Source organism: Pundamilia nyererei, unplaced genomic scaffold (assembly GCF_000239375.1).
Source record: "Pundamilia nyererei isolate P.nyererei 1_Seehausen unplaced genomic scaffold, PunNye1.0 scaffold00046, whole genome shotgun sequence".
Lineage (NCBI taxonomy): Eukaryota > Metazoa > Chordata > Actinopteri > Cichliformes > Cichlidae > Pundamilia > Pundamilia nyererei.
Genome location: NW_005187447.1, coordinates 2,910,446 through 2,930,438, shown reverse-complemented (window position 1 = coordinate 2,930,438; position 19,993 = coordinate 2,910,446). Strand labels below are relative to the sequence as shown.

The 19,993-nt window shown below is 41.2% G+C and overlaps 1 protein-coding gene across 2 annotated transcripts; it reads right to left on the bottom strand.

The window, feature by feature from the left end:
• Window positions 1-3,677: 3,677 nt before the first annotated feature.
• Window positions 3,678-19,603, bottom strand: rai2 (retinoic acid induced 2). 2 transcript variants are annotated; one of them, XM_005732352.1, is made up of 2 exons: window positions 19,445-19,603; window positions 3,678-6,471 (listed from the first exon to the last, which is right to left on the bottom strand). In XM_005732352.1, exon 2 carries the CDS (start codon window positions 6,401-6,403, stop codon window positions 4,790-4,792), a length of 1,614 nt encoding a protein of 537 aa, XP_005732409.1. In that variant the 5' UTR covers window positions 6,404-6,471; window positions 19,445-19,603; the 3' UTR covers window positions 3,678-4,789. The 2 variants fall into 2 exon arrangements, with proteins under 2 accessions (XP_005732409.1, XP_005732410.1); XM_005732353.1 differs by lacking the exon at window positions 19,445-19,603 and adding an exon at window positions 15,950-16,051.
• Window positions 19,604-19,993: the final 390 nt, after the last annotated feature.

Below are 19,993 nucleotides of genomic sequence, written 5' to 3'. Positions count from 1 at the left end.
TTTTAGTTCACTTCCATATAAAAAAGTACACATACTGTACAGTAAGCAAACATTTATCTCCCACCACATTTCAAATGATGACCTTTTAATAAATCTGCTGTCAGAAGCAAAAAGGTGCTTCGGCTGTATTACAATATCAATTCACTCTTTACCTCCTAACTGATCACTCATTATATAAACACGCTGTATAAATAAAAGTTGCACAAGTAATAAATTAGAGATGTTACTATATAACTAGAGTGATCAGGTCACACTACTAAACCAAAGAGCTCTGTTTAAAGGACTGCAGGCATGAGTTAAGATGTGCTGAGACTGCTAAAGTACACAGATATAAATAAGAAACTGGTTTCCAAAAAAAAGAAAAAAAGAAAAAAAAAGGAGAGCATCAAGATTTTTTCCATCTCTGTTCAACTAGACAGTCTGCATATGGCTGTTATTAATTCTTGGCCTGTAATTCACAGATTTACATAACTCTTGCAATCAAAAGAGGGGCAATGCAGTTTGGGGAGAATAATAGGTAGGACAGCCTCTAACTATGACAAAGTGCACTCAACATATGATCCACATTCACAACTCTGGGACAGAAAATTACCATGCTCAAAAAAACAATTAAAAAAACAACAACAACAACAAAAAAAGACACTTAAACCACTTGGAACAGATGTTTACACGATTAAAAATGGGTGGATTTTCATCAATACTGGTTCTAATAAACTAATCACACAGTTAACACATACACAAACAGAATTCTCTCTCACTGAAGCCAAGAAATTGGTCATTATTTCTTCTTAACGGCAGCTTTTCCCTACAGTTTCAGCTCTGCTTCACAGCTGATTTAATCAATAGCAAACCTCCCCTCAGATTCACTTAAAGGGGACCTATTCTCCTCATTTCCAGCTACATGGTTTTAAAAGCAACTTTGCATAATTCACAGCTCAAAATAATCCTGATGTATCTTATACTCTGCCTTGGTGGAGCTCCTGCAGTTTATCCACTGGCTGAAACAAGCAAGCTGTATCATCAAACACTGCAGTTCCTAAACTGGCCATTTGAGGCTCTCTCCATAACTGAGTCAGTCTCCACAGACTGTTAAAATGCCCAACTATACAGCAGAAATAAACACGTTTACATAGTTGTACACAAAGCAGTTTTGGTCTCTTTAGCCAGCTTCCACATTCATAACAACTGTGCCTTTTCATAGCGATCTTGACGTCCCCCATTGGCTTCTAGGCTCCATATTTAGAAACTTTAACATTACCCACGTTTGGCCACAACCATGTTACATTTTTCAACCAGAAGAACAAGCTGTAAATTTAAGATTTAAGCCTAGGGAGATGATTGGAGATAGGGCTGGGCCATATTATACCGTTCACGGTAATACCGGTATAATGTTAGGCAACGATAGGAAAATGAAATATCGCGATAGAATGGGAGTAAAACGCGCATGCGCAGTGCCTTTGTTTTCATACGCACATGGCCGATTGTTGAGTGAAACAGATGAACCAGAATTGGTTTGTAAAAATGGTGCAACTTCCGTGATGTGGAACTGGTTTGGTGTTTGTCCGTCAGATACACGACAAAGCACATTTTTTTGCAGAACATGCAAGCGGCCGTCGTTATTGTCGTATTTGTCGAACTAAGATGCTCTTTAATCTGGGAGTAATCTGGGTCCTAAACTCCGTATTCTTCAGGTCAAACAACACTGCAGCATCACTTAGAGTTAAAACTGTCTAAATTCTTTCATCTTTAATAAAACGATCAGCATTGCTGCTTTACCAGGTGTAACTATAAAGTTTAACTTCCAGGCATCCATGAAAACAAAAGTTATTACATTTAACGGAGTTAGAAGTTAGCAGGAAGCTAGCGGAAGTTAGCTCGCTAGTTTCGCTAGTTACCTAAGCATGATATAGCATGTTCTGACTGAGAGATTTCTGAAAAAAATCAAACGTACAGCTCTGCTATCACTTCCAACATAAATGAAGACAGGAAACTAAACAGCAGTGACGTTTGTAGGGTTACTGAAGTTGGGCTAGCTGGTATATAATGATGTACTACGTGATCGCTAGCGACACAGCTATGTTAGCATAACATAAACAGTGAAGCTGGAGGACGAACACTAACACTTTTCCACTTATAAAAGTTAACGTGAAGGTTCTTCATGGTTAGAGACAAATGCAAGCGCATGGCAGGATGCTGTAAACGGACCAAACTTCAGTCAGGAGAACAACTGAGATAATCCATCCACAATACGAGGTTAGTCATTAATATACTGCAACAACATGGGAATAGAGCAGCTGCCAGAGAATTCAACATTAATGAATCAATGGTACAGAAGTGGAGGAAGCAAGAAGAATGAGTTTAATAAAGTTTGATTTATCTGACTGCTTTGTTTCGCTTAATGTGCCTTATAATCCCGTGCACCTTATGGTCCGAAAAATGCGTACTGCACACTGCAGTTTAATGTTGCAAAGCACCTCTTTTTAACTTCAGTGGATATTATACATGGTTATGCTCAGGATATGTCAGCCCATTTCTACTGGAAATGCCTTTTGGTTAAACTTTCAGCAAGGAATTTGCATTTGCACTGTTACATTTTTATAAAGCTTTAATGTACATAAAAACCAGCTTCTTGTTTAAGTGAAAATAAATGGAAGGTTGTCTTTTTGCGCTAGTAATGTTGTGGAGTTGTATTTTGTCTCGCATCAATTATATCGTCGGTTATATCGTTATCGCAAATTTTCAAATATATATCGTGATAAATATTTTTGGCCATATCGCCCTGCTCTAATTGGAGACAGCTTCAAGTGAACAATAGAGGAACTGCACTGTCTTTACACTTTCAGCTAATTCCTGCTAATTAGCAGATATAGCTAACATTACCTAATATTTTAGAGCTCCACCCTCTCACCTGAAAATATTAAAATGTGGCTCCACAAAAATGAAAATGATTGTAGCCAAAATACTCAAGTGAAGGCATCAAAATGTAGATGTCACTGTCATGGTGGCTAAGTCCATTTTTCATATACAAGCTGTGTCCCAAAACCTAGGCCACATCCTTCGGAGACCGCATTTGTAGGCCAATTATGTCAAAGCCAGGTGACAAAGGCTGTCCCAATTCGAAGGCTGCTCCAAATGCAGTCCTTCATTCCCCCCGAATGTGAAGGATGGGTCGGGTGTGTCCTTCGTGGCCCAACCTATCCCAGAATTCATAGCGCGGCCCAGCCAATTCCAGTTTCCAACAATGGCGGCAGCTGCTTAGTTTTAATATTACTCCTATTACTCTTTCTGGGTCACAAAATAAACTTTTAACATATTTTCAGGTGAGAATGTAGCTGTGTAAACGTCAAATATCTGCTCGGTTTATCAAAATATCACATATTTGCAAAAGTGCTCTGACGTTTTCACAGAAGTCTGTTACCCACCAGCTCGATAGCTAGCCGGGGATCAGCTAGGCTCGCTAGAGCCGGTGAGAACAGCAAACTCCCGGTACATCATTTTCGGACCTCCTGCGGTCTTTTGTTACTAAGATTATGATATGCAAGACACTTAGATAACATAAAAAATGTATTGTTTGGCTTTTTTCTGTTTTATTTGTTTGAGTAAATCGGTTTGGCTGAGATTAAAGTTATAGTTCTCACACAGCTGAATAAACATCAAACAGAAAACTGATTAAACAGAAGTGTTAGATGGTAGAGCCTCGCACTTCCGGCCTTCAAAGGACCCGGCACACGTAGACCACGAAGGCCGGGTCCCCCGAATGGAACACAGCTACATTCTACAGAAATGCCTCTCTTTACTTTCTTCTGATTGGCTGCTCCTTGGAGACGAAGTTTGAACAGTAAGTGTGCCTGAGATGAAACAAAACAAAAGCTGAAATCGAGCTTTGAGTCTGAAGCTTGAGTTTTTGGGTTTCAGGATTACTTGTACATACACTGACCTCATCAATGAGCATCAGCCATTGTAACAATATTCATATGATAGGAAACAAGGAAAAGTAGACTAGGTCCCCTTTAATAAGTGGAAACAGCAGGGAGTTACAGTGCTTTATACACTTGCTGCTTTGGCTAATTTAGCCATCAACAATAATAGCTCTTTTAGTAGTTTCCTCATTTTTGGATAGAAAGGTCAGTTTAAACATGAAAGTAATTAAGAAGCTTCTTTTATTCCCTATTGTTGTTAAAATAAGAACATATTTTGCTGTGATCAGTGGCTGCTGCCAACATTCATTTAATGAAACTGTGGCTCAGGCCTCGCCAAGTCATTATGAGCCTGTCATGCTAAATCCCAACCAATCAGGAAAGAATGAATCGCTCCAGTGAGCTACTGATGACCATGTGAATTTCCACTGATGGGACATGTTTTAACAGCCTCAGTCACGTCCTGCAATACACGCTCTTCAGTGCACCAAAATATAAAACATAATACATGTGGAAACAAACCATAAACCCAAACGGAGGAATCGAACTTGTGTCTTTGCTGTTACCATGAATCACAGACATCTCTGACTCACAGAGAGCATACTAAGCTGCCGTACACTGAAACATTTATGGTTTAGTAAAACACTGTAGAGACTAGTGCATCATAAAAGAAAAACTCAGAAGAAACCATTTGTGTAACTACTGTGTCACATTGTCAGAGCCCCGCTTTTAAAGCCAGACTCTGAGTTTTGGTTGGACACAAGCGTTTCAATTTGATTACAGAATGTCCCACATGTGTTTTATGTTATACTCTCTGGAGGGATTACCAGAAAACTAGTCCACAGATTAGTCTCCCTCCCCAGTGAGCGAGCTCACTTCCTGGGGAGCAGCGCTGCCAGTCTCTGCTTCTTAATGGGAAGGAAGTGGATCTCCTGTGAGCTGACCTTCTTCAGTTTGATAGCTCTGCTTTTAGAGACCTTTTTAAGAGGGTTGTTGGGGTCATGCTGCTCCCCGTGGGATCCCGACGGCACACCGTAGAGCTGCTGCAGAGCTGCCCCCTGGCTGCCATCCCGTTTTATGGAGAAGTTTTTGGTTGAGACTCCTGAAAGGCCTTTTATCTTTCCGCAGAGGATGGCGGGGATTGCGTCTTTCACTGAGACAATGACCTTGGCTGTCTGCGAGGTGCTCACTATCTCGAGGTTTCCAGCACCGCTAAGAGACGCCTCCTGACTCAAAGAACTAGACCCAGCAGCACTGCTGTCAACCAACCACTTATGCTGCCGGCTGAACTCCAGCGATGCCAGACTGCCGAGGAGTTTGGAATCGACGCCCAGAGACAAAGATGTGCCGCTGCCATCCGGGCCGGACTGTGAGGCTCTTTCTCTGTCTGACTGAGCACACTTTTTCCTCACACCAGGAACTGACAAATCCAGCACACTGTCCTGCTGTGGACTGGGATATTCCTGTTTTGGTTCAACTGGACATGGCCTGACAGAAAGGTCCAGAGCTTGTCCTTCCTCTAGAGGAAGTGAGGATGGGGATACATTTTGTGGCTGGAACGGAGGCATGCATTTCCTTGAAGACTGCGAGGGGGAGGTAGTATCTTTTGGCGAAGTCTGAGTGCTTTTACTCACAGTGCAAACTGGTTTTGGCATGTTACCCTTTGAGTCCTCGGTCTGAGGGACAGGGATGGGGAGAGGGACTGGCAGAGGCACAGGCAGAGGAATGATGACCGGGTATGGGACTAAGAGTGTTGCAGGAGGGACCAGAGGGGCCAGAGGGGAGGTGTAGGGAGGGGTGAGGGGAGGAAGGGGGAAGAAGGGAGAGCCTGGAGACTGACAGCTTGATGAACTCCCCTGGGAAGGGAAGAGGTCCTGCAAGATGGCAGCAAAAGCTGGATTCTGCAGGAGAGAGAGCAAGTTAGCCTCCTGCGTCTGTCCTGTGGACTTCTGGTCAACAGCTGGAGGTAAACCAAACGTCAAAGGACTCTGTAACAGCACGTTGTTCTGGAGCTGTGCACAGTTGGTGGTCTGAGGGATTACAGAAGGACTCATGTGCTGAATCACCTGCTGATCCAAGACCAGGGGTAGTGAAACTGGGCTTTGGCTCGTTATCAAGTACGGTGCTGCCCCCATCTGTCCGAGCTGAGGCCCGGCTGCTCCGGCCATCTGGAGGTGAATGGGCAGCATGAGTGGGCTCTCACCCAGACAAACTGGGTGGAGTACAGTGGTAGCCACTTTAAGAGCCACACCTCCTGGAGGTTCAGCAGTGGGACTCACCACTGGGGGTGCAGGAGTGTCTGCCAGGTTCGAGAGGCCTCCTTTAGTCAGTCCTGTCATATTAGCATCACAGGAATCAGCAGGAGTGAGTGGATTTACTCCATCTTCCACTTTCCTGGAGACCTCTCCTCCTCCTCCCGCCTCAGAGTTGCACACTTCAGTCTGTGGCTGGGTCATGGTTACAGACTTGTCATCGTTACCCTCCATGATTCAGCCTGAATATCAATCTTCATCAAGTCAGTGACAGGTTTCGTCCATTATTCTTGTAAGAAGCCCTGAAACACATAGAGCAGAAGGTTTGACGGTAAGCCCCACTTTAAAAATAAAAAGTGAAAAATCTTAAAACATATATACACAATGAGTAAAGCAGGGGCCCAATACTGTGCTAATATGAAGAACTAAGTTCAGATATGCTTAGGGATTGTTATTTCCATATACAACTACACAACAATAAAATGCTAATTCTATATATTAAAATCTTCTTTTTTTAAACTCTTCCATCTATTTATGGAGCTGCTAAAAAGGGGGAATTTTTCCAATGTGATTCAGACTGTGACCGATAGCTGAGAACATAACAAAGTGGAAAATTGTTCATTTCCTTAATTTGAGAAAACCACAACTAAGCAGCAGTGCAAACCAAAAGGGGAAGCCAAGAGTCTTCAGTTTGTGCGTGGCGTGTTCCACGCTTGCTAATGCTAGCAAACGAGCTACAGAGACACTCTGAAACCAAACAAGCCATTCCTGCAGTGTTTCCCACATTCAGACTTCAATTGGGTGAGCTGCTCAGATATATTAAGAGACCACATCTGTGATAGGTCTGTTTTAACAGTGTTATTTTACTACCAAACACAGTATATTGATTAGCACAATGCTAATACCTCCAGGAAAGAAAAAAACCAATAGCATATTGTAACTATCTATCTTGGTTATTGTGCTATAAAAGGCTAGTATTCTGGCAATGCAGTTTTGCATTTTCAAAGCTCTAACAATCCATGTACGGACTTCATCTCTCTTCATCTTCCTGTTTTTCGTAGAAGTAACTGCTGTTAAAGATTTATTAGCTCCAAGTCAAACACGGTGAGCGCAGTTTCACTGCTGATGACAGAGTAATGCAGACAAACCAGAATAAATGCAAACAATGAGGTTGCCCTTTACGACTGGGATTCAATACAGGACTACAAATATAAACACTATGAATATCAAAACGTAATTTTTATTTGTTTGAATATTGTTCTCGCAAGTCTTGGCAATTAGACTGTTTAGTTTTTGTCCCCTAGGTGATATCAACAGAGTCATTTTAGCCTTCAAAACAAGGTTAGAGTCAGAGTCCTCAAAGATTATGTGACACAGCTCACAGTTAAAGGCAGCCAAAGTATGTACGATTACCCATTGTAGCATTTTTTTGTATTTATTTATTTTGAAAATGATCCCAGATAGTCCTGCTGATCTTAAGTTCAGTGCTCACCAACTAACATTGTTGGTTCCTGTTCTGGGCTGTTAACAAATATCTAAGATTCAGTTATGTGAATATAATATTTATATTTTTTAAAAAAATTGTAAAAAAAAAATTGTAAATTATGGGAGAAAAAAAATGTAATAATCAGCAATACCCTACCAGCTGACTACATTGCCAGACTGATATTTCGGCAGTCCTCGCCATTATTCAGCTGCTTCCTCAGAGAGAGGTGAAGATCGACAACCACCACTGATTCGGATTAATAAAGTTTCATGAAATGAAATGAGATCAGACTCCATCTCCACCGTCTGGAGCTGCGACTCCTTGTTCTGCTCACCAAGACCACAGAGCAGAACAACGACTGCCGTCGCTAATGCTGATACAAGACAGAGAAAGCAGACTTCATCCACAGGACGGGAGACTCCGAGGAGAAGCAGCAGCTGGCTGTGTCCTCTCAAACATTTATTCCATGTGTAAAACTGTTTTTAACTATATATAGTTTTTACTTTCTATATATACTTTATTTATCCCCAAAGCTGGGAAATGCTTGTTACAGCAGCCAAAACAATGAAAACCACCTACAACAACATGGTTTAAATAAAGTAGAATAACTCAATATTATAATCATCTTCTTCTTTCAGTTGCTTCCTGTAGGAGTCTCCACAGCAGATCATCCGCCTCCATCTCACCCCATCCCGAGCATCCTCCGCCAGGCCTCTGCATGTTCTCCTTCACGACATCCATGAAGCTCCTCTGAGGTCTTTTCCTCCTGCCTGGGAGCTCCATTTTTAACATCCTTTGTTCAATATCCACTGTCCCTCCTGCACATCTCCAAATCATTTCAACCTTGCCTCTCTCTACCTTTTTAAACTTTGAACAGCTTAAAATAATGCATGACGAAAACAGCTCAATCTGGTAAATAATACACAAAAATAAAGGAGTATTCCTATTACAATCTTTAATGGCATAGGAAAATTATGTGATCTTTATTTGTTTGTTTTTTTTTTTAAAAAACCCTATATTAATCTTTAACCTCTTTTTGCATGAGAATGAGCCACTGATTATTGTCCAGTATTAACTTCCTAAGACCCGAACTCTTCCCCAGCATGCATTTTTAATTTCTCTTTGATATTTGGGCATATTGGGGCCCAATGAATGTAAAAACAAAGAATTACCAGATTTTTTTCCCCTTGTTTTTGTTTTTATGAAAAATCAGAGCCACATATGAGGATATTTGTTTAATATTTTGATAGAACAGTAGCAGTATGATGTCCTTGTACGTGGATGTCAGGCCCATGTAGAGCAAAAATGAGTATTTTGGTCTAAATAACCCAAAATGTGATGTCCACATATGTGGACGCCAGGTCCTAGGAGGTTAAATCAATGTGTGATATGGGAAGTCTTACAACATCTCATCTTATGTGGACATGGGTTATTCATTGAATAACTTGGGAAATGTTTAACACTCCACACTGAAAATATCTTATTGTAACCCTGTGTACACACACATTCCTCTCTGCTGTGTGTTTGATTAAAGTCTGAGCCGTGAAGGATTTCCATTTTATATTTGCCCATCTATCCATCCCTCATCTCTGCAGAGGTCCAAGACCACCAAGATACAATATTGACGCAGAAAGATCAAACAGGAACTCAGCATGTTTGATCAACTACACATCTCAGTCTCTATCCATCATCCGACATCACACATGCTTTTGTGCTTTTATAACCGTACTGTGTCGGCTTTCCTATCACTACATGATACCTCTGCACAACACATGTCCTGCCTGCACTGGATGTCAACCCCCATCCGTCCACAGTGATAAAACGTCCCCTGGGTGCATCTCGTGTCAGTGAGGTCAATTATTCATACGGCTGGGAGCGAGCGGGATAATGTTCAGGTACTGGAGAAAAAGGGAAACATTAAATACCCTGAAAAAAAAACTACAAAGTGTATGCTTTAACCTTTAAAGTTAAAAAACTCAATTAAATGCACGCATGCAGTTCTGATTTTCTGGCAGGAGCATGACACTTTTTCTTCCTCTCCGGGTGGCTTTTATGTGGTGTTGGGTTGCCACAATGAGCAGCGAGGAGAAGCTCTCTCTCTCTCTCCCTCCAGGCTGGGTTTATATTATTCTGCGAAGCATAGGCGGGATATTGTAATAAGGCTCTGATGGATTACATGGCCAGGCGGCTGGCTGATAATCTTGTCACTGGTTCGTGCACAGGAAAGGTCTGGGAACTGTAAAACAGACCTAACCATACTCTAGAAGAACTGAGTAAAAGCCTTTGTAGACTTGCAGTTTTTCAGACAATGCACCCTTTAAAGACAAAGAAATTTCCAAGAGCTTCCTAAAGATCCTAACGCATGATTAACTGTGAGCTTTGTGTCATGTGTTTGAGTCCATATTTAATACTAGTGTTTTATAAGTAGACAAAAATAGAATTTTAGGTTTTTTAAAATGATAAAAATTCAAATTTTCCCTCCTGTATAAAGCTGCAATCAACATACAAGATCAGCTGTGCAAATTTGTTGTAACTAATAACTTAATCTGCTTAATTTCACACATTGTAAAGCCATCCAGGTCAAACTCTACCATTTCATGGGCTGCGTGTTTGATACCATAGTACGATACTGTTATTGTCTTTTAGACATTATGCTTTTATGTTTTTTAAATAAACTTAAAACTATAAATAAACTTGAGAAGCAAAAAAAAATGTAGAAATCACATAACTATGTTGGTGGAGGAGATGCTGATGAACCAGCAGATGACCTTTCTCATCCAAAGTCATGACTTTACAGACTAGGGAAAAAAAATGGATTTGGACAAATGGAGTATTTATTTGCTGGAACAAAACACAGCATAAAAGAAAGTAAAGCCAACACCAAGTGCTTTAATTTTTTGGTCCTTTCACAAACCACCAGGGGGCGATACCTGTGTTTAATAAAGACTTCCAGTCCTAAAGCAATCTATGGGAAAACAGCCCTCTGTCTTGACCTCTGCAAATACTTTCCTGATGAGTTTACAGGATCAATCTCTAGGTCCTGTCAAACTGAATGACACATTAAGTTTATTTAGTAATTTCTGGTCACTAAAGTGTCCGAAATAAGAATTACCCAGCATACATTCAGTTTCAAAACACCAACACCGACGGCAAAAATGCTCGTCCTCCTTTTAGCGTCTACGGTTCGGAATCTGCGACCACGTGAGCGTGACTGTTTGGTATGTGGTAAAAGTGAGTAGCTCTTTCTTACCTGCTATTTCCAGCTAGCATGTATATTATACATACCACATGGTTTTCCTTTGAATTCTATCTGAATTACGCTGCTGCAGTAAATCTACGTCGAGCCTACAATGTAGCCTAAGCAACAACAGCATCATGTAGTTATATTCTAGGCAGTTGCACGTCAGGTTACAGGGTAACGTTTCAGAAAGATACATTGTAGCCACAACACGAACACTGATTTAACACTAAATTATAAATCTGCCCTAATCTGCTAAAAAGGGACAACCAACCGTAACTAAGACTAACCTTAGTCACTGAGAATATGTCATTTTTATTACATTGTTCTGTTATGGTTATCAGACACATTTATGAATCAGAGCTCGGACTGAATAGTAAATTCAGATCTATTCTATTTTTCCACTATTTGGATGCTGCAGTCTCACTTGCATTCCAGGAAGCTCGGGGCAAGACATTTCCTGTGTGATAACGCGGTCATGAGGTCCGTGACACGATAATGCCTCCCTGACCATTATGAAAGGAGTCATTCTTAGTTGAAGCGCCGCTGCTGTCAGAGACTCCAATGAGTTAGCCTGACTGTGCACAAAATGAGGAAATTCCCCCAAATAATAAGCTTAATTGTCTCTTTTTACTCGGCTGCCATCGGGATATGGACTCACTTTATTTTAAGGGAGGAAATCCCCCCCCCACCAAAAAAAAAAAAATAGCAGGATTTACTCTGAGCCATCGACATCAGCAGTAATCGCCACTTGGGTGACATACAGTCAGCCTGCAGTGGTGTTCACTCCAACTTCGCTTGAATCATGTGATAAAAAGTAAAACTCTGCAGATGAGCAGGAGGAGGAAGTTTAACCAGCAGAGTGAACCAAAGTACACACAGATCATGTTCACCATTGTTGTTTTTCCCAGCTACATTATCTGACTCAGTGACTCTGCTTTGTCTCTGTGTTATCACAGATAGGGAAGGTCAAAGTAAGATCTCGTAATAATAAGGCTCAATAAAAAACTGATCCCTGCTGACATGCAACAGAAGGGTTCCTCCACCATTAAAACAAAAGAAAAAGAGAAGTTTGAAGTATTGTGCATTGATGCAGTTCAGGGTTTTGGATTCAGTGCCTGAACGGTAACAGTAATGAACACAGAAAGAGCTACCTCATCAGGCTAGGACCCTATACCACGAAACGAATATAACATACCCAGCGTATCTTTCCATTAGCCTAACACTGACAGTCAGGATAAACAGTCACATGAAGCTGGCTATCAATTCGTGAAGTTAACCCAGGGTTTCACTGAAGATGCACGTACAATATATGATGTCTGCATGTACAGTATAGGTGTCATATTTTATGATCATACAGTAATTGTGGAAAAATAACATTGTTTGCTGCCAAGAAAAAAAGAAAACGAGGAACAAATTTGCATCTAAGAATCTATATTTCTGTAAATACAAAGACATTAGATGCAACTGAAAAATTGAGACCCTCCTCCTCTCCCTGTAGCTCAGAGGAAAGGATGTTACTCTGTTTTCGAAGTATCAAATTGTTGGTCTGCATCAAGCAAAGAAAACTACTAAGGACAGGTTGAGTTGAGAACTGTGCAATGCATTATTAAACCTGGAAGGACAGTGATGAATCATCATCTTCAAAAAGAAATGTGGTTGGGAAAATAATCCTGGATGATTGTGATCAGTGTTCACTTATACATCTGAAACTCACTTTGACTATTTAACATGCATAAGAACATAACGTGAAGAGGAACTCGAGGATTTGGGACTAAACAGCTGTGTTGCCTCAAGAAAACCACTTATCAGTGAGGCTAATTAGAAGAAGAGGCTTAGATTTCTCATGGGTCTTAAAGATCAGACTGTGGAGCAACGGAAAAAGGTCATGTGGTCTGATGAGTCCAGATTAATCCTGTTCCAGAATGATGGATGCATCAGGGTAAGAAGATGAACTGATGCACCCATCACGCCTACTATAAAACCAGCGTTACGATCTAAAGATGCTTCAGTTGGTCAGGTCGAGGAGGCTCGAGACAGATGGAGGATGAAGAAAAGAAAGCAGAGAAGCTCCAAACTGACCGAAATTTAAGTCGTTTCTGCTGGTGAGAAACGCAAAACTTGTTTTCTGTTACACTGTGGGCGAGTCTCAGCTCAGGCTCCGCCCACATGCAGCATCAAGGAAGCAGGTGAGGTTATTCAAGGTTAACGGGGGTTTACCTGGAGACAGAATCATTTGTGTGCCAGAGTTTGCAAGAATATGGCGTTCGTTTTAAAACAAAAACACCAAGGAGCTATTTAAAAACAGCAATAATTAAATTACACTCCATCTAACCGAACATCCGAAGATTTAAGCACCGGCTCGACAGCCTCAAATTTAACTTTGAAGTTGAGTTAAACAGAATCTAATAGTAGTTTCAGTTTTTGATTCTATGGTTAATTGAATTTGTTTTATTCCTTTTTTAGGATGACAGTAGAGTCATAAAAACAAACAAAACCACCAAAACAGAGACAGAAATGAGAGAAATGCTGGAGCTGGAGAAGAACAACAAAGGAAAAACACATTCTGAGGTAAGAATGGGACCGTATATGACCCATAGTTAAAGTCCCACAAAGTATAAATCCTCCCTGTGGGAAGCATTCAAGGGGGAATCCCCCCCCCACACACACAATTTTTAAATATAAATTTCAGGCCCTGGAACTATTCAGCAAACGTTAAATCACTTTTAAACAGCTTTTGATGCTTTTCCCCCAAGAAAAGTGAATCTCTCCGGAGTTTAGACTCTGTGTTAGATAAATCGAGAAATTTGAAGATGTTATTTTGATCCAAGGCACACTCATTGAATTTATCGTTTAGTTTTGATTAGATAACGATACCTTGGCTGTTTGCTAAAATCAAGTCCCAGTCTAGTCCTCATGTTAAGTTAATAAGGTGCATTTCTCACTGCGAGGAAAAGACTGGGAATCATTTTACGTGTAAGGAAACATCAGGCTCAACTTAAACTTCTCTCCTAACTTTGTACATTAAAATTTCACAAACGAATGCATCCGGCATATAAATGTATTTCATTTGTAATCTAATAAGATAACAAATGACAGCCGGATAAAAATAATGCAATTTACCTAAACTACTCTGATTTTGTCTGAATGCTAGCATCTTTACTGCCTACTGTTCTCAGTGCGAGTACACATCACATAGACAGTGGAGCCGACGAGTTTATTAAATTTAACAGTAATCGATAAAAGCTTTCAAACAGATATTAGACTGAATGTAACAGAAGGGAGAGCGAGTAACAGAAGAAGCATTGTTATCCCAGGTTTTGGTCATATCAACTTATGAAATACCTCCAAACTGCTGCTTTTTTGCTGTTAGCTTCCCCCCAGCAATGCTATAAACCATATGCCATGAAAACAGTCTTTCTTGGACTGCTGTTGGTGACGCTAGTCCTCTTTCTGCTCTCCAGCGTAGCAGCACTGTACCAGCTGTCCACCAGCTACAGGTTCTTGCTAAAGTGACCCTCCAGCTCACTACTACTACAGCGCACTACTGTGGTTAGCTGCAGTCCAACACGGCAAAGTTGGACACTGGGCGGGATGAGATCCTCTCTGAAAGCATCTGAATAATGTCAAAGATATCCATGGACAGTATAAAAGTTGGATGTACCCTCTATGGCATCACCTGCCGGTTAGTGAAGTTAAGAAACGAGCTAAACATTTTAGCATCGCCACTTTGGTGTTCTGAGAATGGACACCAAATGCTAACTGAACACGCCTTTATGACTAAAATGATGACAATACAGGGAAATGATTGCTAAACCCCGAGTCACACAGGCCTACATACCAGTCAGTGAGCCAGTTGCTAGGAAAAAACATGTATTTCCCAACTCGCTGGTAAAGACCTCCCTCGAATACTTTGGTGGCCAGCACATTGCTGCACTCGTAGCTTAAATGGAAGTGGCGGACATTGTCCAGCAGCTCTCCAAGCTGAAGAGAAACTGTAAAAAGTGCACTGAACTGTAAACGGGATCCATTAGCCTTCAAAGTAAAGGGTGTACTTTTGGAAATGTGTTGGCTCCAGCACTGACGCAAAGCTTTTATTATGGAGGCAAAGCTTATCCATTTCCAGTGTGTGTCACACTTTTTCGAGTTTTACTACTGTTTAGCTGGTAGTTGGTGAGTATTTGCTGACAAAGATGAAAAGCTATAGTTAACAATGGGAACCAGCAAGGAACCAAAGCAATCACCAATAGGTTTTTGGCATAGCAATTTTTTTGCAAATGATTTCACCCAACATAAGCCAGCGGCCTCCAGGAAACACTGCTAGCCAGTCAGGAAATACACATTTTTCCCATAAAAACCAGCGGTTGACTCATTGACAAATCTTAGGTATGTATGACGTCATGCAAGAAACCTCAATAAGACAGGAAGTTTTTTTTTTAACAACTGCCACCCCTTGCTAGTCATTAAGAAGAATGCAGGTTTAAGGCACATGGCACTTGTTTCACTTTTCAGACGTGGAAGCTACAGCCACCTTCTAGATGGTGGGGCAAGTTGCTACTAAACTTTCAAAATAAGAGCCACAGGATGTAAACTGATCACAGCTGATACCATTGTCTCAGATGGATTTAAAATAAAAATAATAAAATGCTGAAACGAGACCTAAAATGTTTCTCAGCTGCCGACCCAAGTAAAATGTAAAATCCATAACACATTTTCTCTACTAAAGACATCTATATATCTATAAATTACTTCAACTTATTAACTAATTATTTAACTTTAACTAATTATAAGTTAAAGTAATTTCACAAAACCCGTGGACTTGTGGTGTAACAGAAAAAACAAAATACAACCAGCTCCTCTGGCTACATCCAACACCTCATAAACAGGACAGGACAAAGCTTATTTCCAATCTTAGCTTAATGTCCTAGCTCGCTAACAGAATCTGCAGTCCCACGTGATAACAGAGTTTGTAGCTTAAGCTATTAAAAACAGCTCCAGGATAATGAAATTTTCCTGATATATGAGCTAATGTAGGAAACATGCAGCACAAACAAACCTGTAACCATGTCTGAATGAGTGCAGAGTATGTTTTCTTCACACCGATAAGACCAGCGGCACATTTAAATCTCACACGTCATCTGGGAGAGGTCTGTGTTCACCAGCCAGTAACAGCTAATTGAGTAAATAGGAGACCCAACTGAGAGAGCCAAATAAGATCCCTCCCCTGTCCCTGTTACTGTAATGATTTCCACATTTCCTCTGTGTTTTCCCCTTGCTCATTGGTGGAACGTATACCGTAGTAAGTCAACAGCAGAGAGAAAAACAACAACGCCTTGCCTTCAAACTGCATTAAGCTGCACTGCAGTCGACATACATTACAGGGACTATTTTCTCTCTTTACCTCCTCGTTGTGGGCTTGATTTAGCTTTTAGACCAGAGGACACGAAAGCACCGGGGATGGATAGAGCATGGCTGATGATCTAAAAGGTCATCGCTCTCAACACCCCTCCGCTCCAGTGGCCAATTACATCTCATTAGAGAGACACACAGAAGCCTCATCACGATGCAGACTGCTTTCACATCAGTGCAGCTCATCTTTTATTCAGCGGGTGGTCCGCCAGCTGATCCCCTAAATGCCACAATCAGTCAAATTTCACAATAACAATAATTTAGCACTGGAATACTCATTGTGATGATCACTGTGTCACATTTTTAACCAGTGTGCCAGTGAGAAATCCAGGTTAGATGGCGATTATTTAGCGATTCAACTACATTAAAATACATTTACAGCGAGAATCTGCACCTCGGGTCAGTAATTATTATGCATGGGTGGGTCACAAATGGCTTTTTTTTAGTAATCACCGCCATTTGAACATGCAGATAAACATAAGGTCTGTCTGAAACGCAATGAATATGTAAAACTCTAAGCATGTAAAGTGTGACCTTCTTCAGTAATATCTTCATTCAGGCTAAAACAAGGTTTATGACTGTGTAAGAAGTGCACAGATTAATTAAGTACAGCTAACACGTACGCTTTAGTATTTGTTTATTTAGTACAACACTCATTAATGTTCTTGCAATTTAAAGGAAACCGTACAAAAAAACCCCAACAGAACAGCTTCTATCTACTTAATGGACCAAAATTGGTGCAAAGTCTTCCACGTGTTCACTTGAGTCAAGGTCCGAAGACTGAAATGAGTCACATCATTTTCATGTTCATCTAAGTCATTGAGTGAGGAGATATTTACGTTCTAAAGGACTGTGACATGGGAACAGCTGGGTCAGTTCCCTTATGCCTCTTTTCTACTAGCACCTACTTGGGTCCGCTCTACTTGACTTCACTTGGGTCTCATTTGTTTTCCATTACAATTGAGTACCAACTCAATGTGGGCAGGGATGTTATAGCAAGGAGGTCTGAAAGTCCTGCGACACATTTTCAGCTCGACTCAGCTGGCTTGGAACAAGTAGGAACCGAGTAGGTCCTAAAAAAAAACCTGATATCTAATGGAGTACCCTAAAAACAGAATAGAGTTGAGTCAGTGCTGATGGAAGAGAGGCTATAATGTTCTGTGTAACGTTTACACGGCACTAATTTGCATGTATGCATCTTTGTCTGTGTGATGCACCCAAGCAATTTATCAATGTGTCTTGCTAACTAAGTCCAAGAATACACAGGGAGGATTTCAGAAGTTATTATTTTGAAAACTAACTCAATTCTTTATATTGTTGTGTGACCGCCTTCCAGCCCTCCACGCCTGCTCTCTGCAGCTTGATTCAGTGCTGTCAAAATATATAAATTGGGTACTTTTGAACTGTTTTGCCACCACAACATGGTTTTGAGTGGAGCCAGAACCAGGATTGGATACCTGGTGTACTCCCAGGGTAAGCCTACTCGCTTGAATCTTAGGTGATTTTGACAGGTAGTCCCTCTCTAATTTAAGTGCTCAATGGACACAAAAACTTCACCATTTACAAATAATAATAATTATTATAATAATAATAAAAACGCTCAAAATACTCAGTGTTGTTTTGTCCTGGAGAGCTTTTTTTTTCTGGCTGTGCCTGAGCACCCTGACCATGCCCCATGGGCAGAAAGCTGGACAGCAGATGCTCTGATCCTGGGCCTGGCTGCAGGAGAGGGCTCAATTTTCCCACTACCTAGCAAGGTTACTGAGCTCCAGATCTTGGGGTTTTCTGAATGAGGGGGAAGATTCTAAACTCAATGTCAAAAAGAGCCACATGAGGTAGTTCGGGCATGTGGTTGGGAAGTCTCCTGGGCACCTCCCTCATACATCTCAGTAGAAGGAAATGGAAAGTGTGGCTGGGGAGAAGGATGAGAAACCACCTGCCACTGCGACTGGCCTTTGGATAAGCAGAGGACAATGGATGAATGGACCAACGATGGAGTGCGGGCATGGCTGATGCTTCTGCTCATCTCATGAAAGCACCAGACAAACGTCATGCTAATGTCACAGACACGTCACATGTCTCAGCACAACCACATGATTGACTCAAATATCAATTTTGCTGATTTTATTCATGAGGTGTTGGTCCCATCTTTACACAGTGTATAACTGAGAACTTCATCCTTTGGTATGAATCCAGAACAAAAACACATGATGCTCAAAATGGCAAATTTGGGGCTTCAAAGTGTCCATGAACCAATTAGTGATGTCACTGTGGCTGTATCCATCTTTTATACACAGACTGGACCCTGAGTCTTTATAACAGCAGGGGTCAAAGGTTCATATTTTTCCTTTAATTTGACACTTGTTTCCACATGAAATATACTGCATCTGCAAGTCTCGTTTTGCTTTCACACAAGCTGGACATTATAAACAAGAAATTACACAAGAAAGAGCAGAAATTGGAGACCGTGTTGAGTGTTTTCCTCCCGGGTGAGCTCATATCTGCAGGAGCTGTTTTCTTGTACCACTTCTAAGTAAATGCCCAGGGTATTGCAAAAGACCTTGGGTATGACACTGCCGGGTTCATCTGAGGATATTTTCCTGCCTTCCTTCCACATTTCTCTGTCCCTGCACCCAGCGTCGCCGTGCTCCCACAAAGATATGCACGGTATTATGAGCCCAGTCCCTGGTGTGTCTGGTGCCCGCAGCCAGCCGCCGACGGCTCGCCTTGAAAAGCGAGGAGGCTGCGCGCACATCCCCGCACATCTCGCGTAACAACACGAAAGCCCCGCTGACATTAAAGCCGCAACCGGGGCAGGGACAGAGGGCTCCTGGAGCTCAGTAATAACCTGTTATCACCCTCAGCTGGCGTAAATTTAACGCGCTGTCAGACGCGATACAAGCTAGCTGCTGCGCAATCGCCAGGGAAATTAGGAAAAACGCCTTGTTACGTTTTAAAACCGAGACCCCGACACTCCTGGAATAATTCACATTTACTCTACGTGATGAGGTTGAAACGAATTATACGCTTCAGCGACGTAAAGACCAGAAAACCGGTGGTTGACCCTGCCTCATCTCCGGTCCTTTAATGTATTTCGTGCAGAAAATAAAGCCGCTCTGCGACAAACGCCAGTGTTTCTTACCTTTGAAGTGTCCGCGGCTGTTTTATTGAGCCACTCTCTCCTAATTAACGATGACCGAGCTCCGTGAGACTTAGAAATAAATAGATAAGGGTGCCATTTATCTCTTCATTGCGGTCCCGTCGTAGCGACTCCAGACGGAGAGCTGCGCACGCAGCATCGTCAGCGGGTCTCTCCTCCCCCCTCCTCCCTCTCCTCCCCCACCACTAGCAGGGACAAAAAAGCGAATCAAGCAAACAAACAAATCAATACTTAAAGTAAAAAACAACAACCCGTAAAATAATAATAAATAATTAACTTATAATTAACTCATTATTAATCATTCGTACTAATAAACATCCTAATCTTTTATGTTTGAGTATTAGGTAATGGTAAAAATGAATGGAATAAATACTAAATATAACAAATAAATACATGAATTCATAAATTAATGTAATGTTTATGTTTTATGCTTAAATATTGTGTTCCTGTAATTTTACAGATAAAGCAAAGATAAAATAAATAATATTACTTTTTTTTCATTATTAAAATTACAATTACGTGTCCTAACAG

Coding starts and splice junctions, on each gene's coding strand:
- rai2 (XM_005732352.1), bottom strand. CDS start 6,403: ATGGAGGGTAACGATGACAAGTCTGTAACCATGACCCAGCCACAGACT.